Source organism: Amblyomma mixtum, chromosome 5 (assembly GCF_055824585.1).
Source record: "Amblyomma mixtum isolate Tamu chromosome 5, ASM5582458v1, whole genome shotgun sequence".
NCBI classification, from domain to species: domain Eukaryota; kingdom Metazoa; phylum Arthropoda; class Arachnida; order Ixodida; family Ixodidae; genus Amblyomma; species Amblyomma mixtum.
In genome coordinates, this window is record NC_143016.1 from 128888703 (window position 1) to 128893005 (window position 4303).

Sequence of the window (4303 nt, forward strand, 5' to 3'; positions counted from 1 at the left end):
TTATATGTCCCTCTAATCTCCTCTCTTCTCCTGAGGTGCCTGGCCACCTTAGCCAAAAAACTAGCTGCCCGTTGCGCTGCAGACCATGAACATGCAAAACAGATAATCTGCGTTCTTATTAAAATAAACTATTTCTCTATCCTCTCCGATTAAAATGCTTCATTGACTTCCGCTAGTTCCTGCGTCTATCATAGCCTTATGAGCCCTTCGCAGATTTCAAAACAGTGTTTTCCAGCTTAACATCAAACGTCGTCACACGCCATAAAATGGAGCTATCCACAATATATTTAAGGTCACTTTCATTTCCCTGTACAAATGCGACACATGTCGGACAAATATCTTCGGATTTCAGTTAGTAGTTAATAAAAAATAACTGATGAGGCATCACAGTCTCAACTCCGAAATGCAGTCGCAAGTGTCTGTCCATTTACACGCACCCGTGAATTGGCACCAGTTTCCATTGTGGATGCACGACGTTTCGCTCAGGACTCGTCACGCCTGGTCTTGCTGGAACTTCTGAGACGTGCCCCGAGCGTGTTCTTCATGTGATTGAGGGTCACCTTGCTCCCCTTGCTCTGGACGGAGCCACTCCCGACGATCCCTTTGGCGCACTCGACAGCGGTGTCGGGCGGCAGGCCGTGCAAAGCGATCAGGGATGCTAGCACCAGGCACGCGGCTGCGGCGAACGCCACGTCCTCACGGCCCATGCTCTTGAGAACCAGGGCGCTTGAGGCGCACAGGGCTCCCACGCGGCCAAATGCGAAGGTCAGTCCAGCGGCGCTAGTTCTCAGCGCCGTAGGGAAGAGCTCCAGGACATAGACGAAGAATACGAAGCCGCCGGTGTAGTAGAAGCCTATATCGAGCAATATCAGTGGCTCACTGATGATCGCCGATGGATACGCGACCGTGACGCTGAGGAGGCACTGAAGTCCGAACAACACCACGAACCACGCCATGATTACTGTGAGCATGGAGAACTTCATGATGAACAGGTGCATGACTGCGTAGCCCGAGACGTTGGCGAGAAACGACAAAAACGGACGCCAGGGTGTTTTCAGCGACGGCACTGAAAAAAAGGCGACGTACGTAGCGAAAGTGCAGGTGAAGGAGCAGGCACACATTGTAAGCGTACGTAATCGGATGGTGAAGTCGCCGAACAGTTCTTGAACGATGGCGCTGCGACGGAGAGCATTTTTCTTCGCACTTTTATTCAGCTTCTCCACGAGGCACGCCGTGCTGGGTAAGGGAAAGTGGTTCGTCTTGGCCGCTGCCAACATGGCAGCTTCGACCGCCTTAAGCCGTGAATTCGCGATTAGCCAGCGTGGTGACTCGTCGACTAAGAAGGCAGCCGGAAGCAAGAGTACGCTGGGTAGGATGAAAAGCGCTTGCTTCACCTCCCAGTCCAGCTTCACGGGGATCATGACGACGTACCAGAGGTCGCCCAGCACGAGCCCGATTACCCCCGCGACGACAATGCGAAGTGGCCGGTGGTCGTGGGTGCTAACCTCGAATAGTACCACGCCGGTCATTTCCATGACAACCGTAGAGCTTCCGGAAGAGAAGAATTTGGCTGTGGCGTGCTCGGCGTAGCTCGTGGAAAGGCAGCTTCCTATCGCGGAGACGAAGAGTATCGCCAGCGATAGTATAAGGACAGGCACTCTGCCGGCGTGGTCAGCGGTAAGTCCTGCTACGATTGCAAACACGGCGGCCCCAGTGGTTTGAATCATAACCATGAGCGCGGTGAGCGGCTGCCTCTGGCAGACCAAATTCCACTCACTCACGACTGTGGTCTTCGCCCATTCGTGATCGTACTCCCACTGTTGGCACGGCACTCCTGTCGAGCTGTTCTGTTCGTTCGAATGCTCGTCGTAGATGTGGCATGGGTCTGTCGTCCTGTTGGCTGGTGACGGGACGATCGCGTCTCTCGATTTGTTCAGAGAAACGTCGGACTGCGGCGGCTGCTTGCACCAGAATTCCACATCTCCCGAGATCAGTGAAAACACAAAGGAGTGAGAGCTTGCCACGAAAGCAGCGACCGCACATATGAGCATCAGCCGGCTCTGGTAGAGCCCGTGTCCGAAGGCGTCACGACAATCGAAAGACTCGCTGGTCAGCAAGTCCTTGGACTCCAGACGGGCAGTGGAGAGAAGGTGCATTTCGTATGTGACGCTGAACAGCGGGTTTTTACCTTGCGGCTTTTCCAGAGCGTTTCAGGCGGACCGGGCATAAACCGAGCGAACAGCCTCTCAAACAGCTTCTTCTACTTCTTGTTCTTCTACCGTTGCCTGTTCGCAAAGGTGCAACTCATTTTTACTGAAGCTGCCATTGGAAGAACAGTGATTCGCTCCGGCTACTGCCCAGAGACAGCCGTTCCATACGCCTCAGTAGTGTAAATTCTGAAAAATAATGAGAGAAACTGAAATGACCAGGCATCTTATGTTTCAACACTTGCGTGTGAGATGAGAACGCTATTTCAAAGCGATCTCAGGGTAGTTGCGTTATATTTTGTTTACATGAGAGTCCAGATTAGCATATCCAGCGACTATTTTTCTAACAGTAACGTTTTTGGCGTAAATGGCCAATTACATACATTATTTTAAAAATGCATATGGACTTTATCTTCTCCAAGAGGGAAGACCGGAGGGCGATAGCAGCGCCCCCACCCAGCACCCAGCGTGCTACGGGGGCGCCCATCCTGCGGCTCCCTTATTTGGACCACGCTACGGCATCCGTAGTATTTTCAAGAGAGCACACGCCGGCCCGCATAGGCAGTACGACCCAAGCTGAGCTAGATGTATTTCTCGGCCGGCAGATGTACTGGAAGTTTGGATGGCGACATCCGTGACTCCGTGACTGATCATTATCATCATCATCAGCCTGACTATGCTCACTGCAGGGCAAAGGCCTCTCCCATGTCTCTCCAATTAACCCTGTCCTTCGCCAGTTGCGGCCATCGTATCCCCGCCAACTTCTTAATCTCATCCGCCCACCTAACTTTCTGCCGCCCCCTGCTACGCTTGCCTTCTCTTGGAATCCACTCCGTTGCCCTTGAGGACTAGCGGGTATCTTGCCTTCGCATTACATGCCCTGCCCAAGCCCATTTCTACCTCTTGATTTCAACTAGGATATCATTAACGCGCGTTTGTTCTCTCACCCACTCCGTGAATATATCACTCTAAACACAAATACACCTATATGGGAGTAATAAGGAAGTAAAGTTGTCCTCTGGCGCACTCCCTTTTATAAAAGGGAGCGCGCCAGAAGACAAGTTTGCTCCCTTTTTACTCCTTTCCGTTTAGAGTGGTACCACAAACAAGGAAGAAAGCCTTGGATACTATTTGTAAAAATTTGTCCGTCAAGTTGAGAAGTCTCGAGAGATACATAAACCCAGCTTTTCGTCGCAACCGATCCCTTTAGAACCAACAGACGCAGGCTATCTTCAGATGAATGATAACGCAACTTATAGGAAACCATTGCCACTATTGGCTATATCCGGACTGGACAGATGAGCGCTGACCGGTTCCGGTGGGCAAAATCAAAGCCATGCAACAGTGAGCGCCGGTCGATCATAAACCTTTTGAGCAGGAATGGCCGTTAGCTGAACCATGGCCCGCAATTCTGGAGCGGGACATCTGTGGCAAACGTCGATCTATGGCCGAGACACTTGGTACTTTCAGCAACGAATGAAACGCGAAGAAGAAATCTTAGGTGGGAACACAAAACACCCTTATATTATCTGCTAGAGCAAATGCAAGTGATTAACGCTTCTGAAGAAGGGTCCTCGCGCTTTCGAAGTGAAATTGCCATCTGCTAGTATTGAGCTTCCCCAGGATTTTATAAAAGTTGCTTATTTTGCTTCTCGTGGTTTAAATTTCTTGTTCGCGTTTCATTTCTTGCTGATAACGCAAGCAGCAGGAATAAGGCGGCAGCTGAATGGACCGTATTCCTGGGCAACTAGCTTGTCGTTCTCTTGTCAGCCACACTGCTGCTGTCCTATGCAAGTGGGGTTCCGAGGGAATTCACTCGTCACATCCATGATGCAACAAGCTTCACACTATTTATTTACACGACAGCGTTAAGAGCCCCGTGTCGCAAAAAAGCCGATGCCGGCGTTGTTGGCGTTGACGGCGTTGCAACACGAGAATCTCTAAATAAAAAAAACCTCGTGGAGATACGAGAAATCGAAGCCAGGTTTTTCAGACTGCGAGGCGATCATGCGCAAAGCACGCTACGAAAGCTCGAACCGACTGGACCTAGTGAATGCGTTGGGGTCTTTGACTTCGTGAAGTGTACAGAGGGCAAA

At 51.1% G+C, this 4303-nt stretch overlaps 1 protein-coding gene across 1 annotated transcript; it reads right to left on the reverse strand.

Moving 5' to 3' along the window:
* Positions 1-482: 482 nt before the first annotated feature.
* On the reverse strand, positions 483-2156 carry LOC149343697 (solute carrier family 22 member 7-like). The gene has a single exon (XM_089547053.1). The coding sequence runs from the start codon at positions 2154-2156 to the stop codon at positions 483-485; it is 1674 nt and encodes a 557-aa protein (XP_089403179.1).
* Between the last annotated feature and the right edge of the window lie 2147 nt (positions 2157-4303).

Bases quoted from the DNA above. Each gene is read 5' to 3' on its own strand.
- LOC149343697 (XM_089547053.1), bottom strand. From the start codon at position 2,156: ATGCACCTTCTCTCCACTGCCCGTCTGGAGTCCAAGGACTTGCTGACC.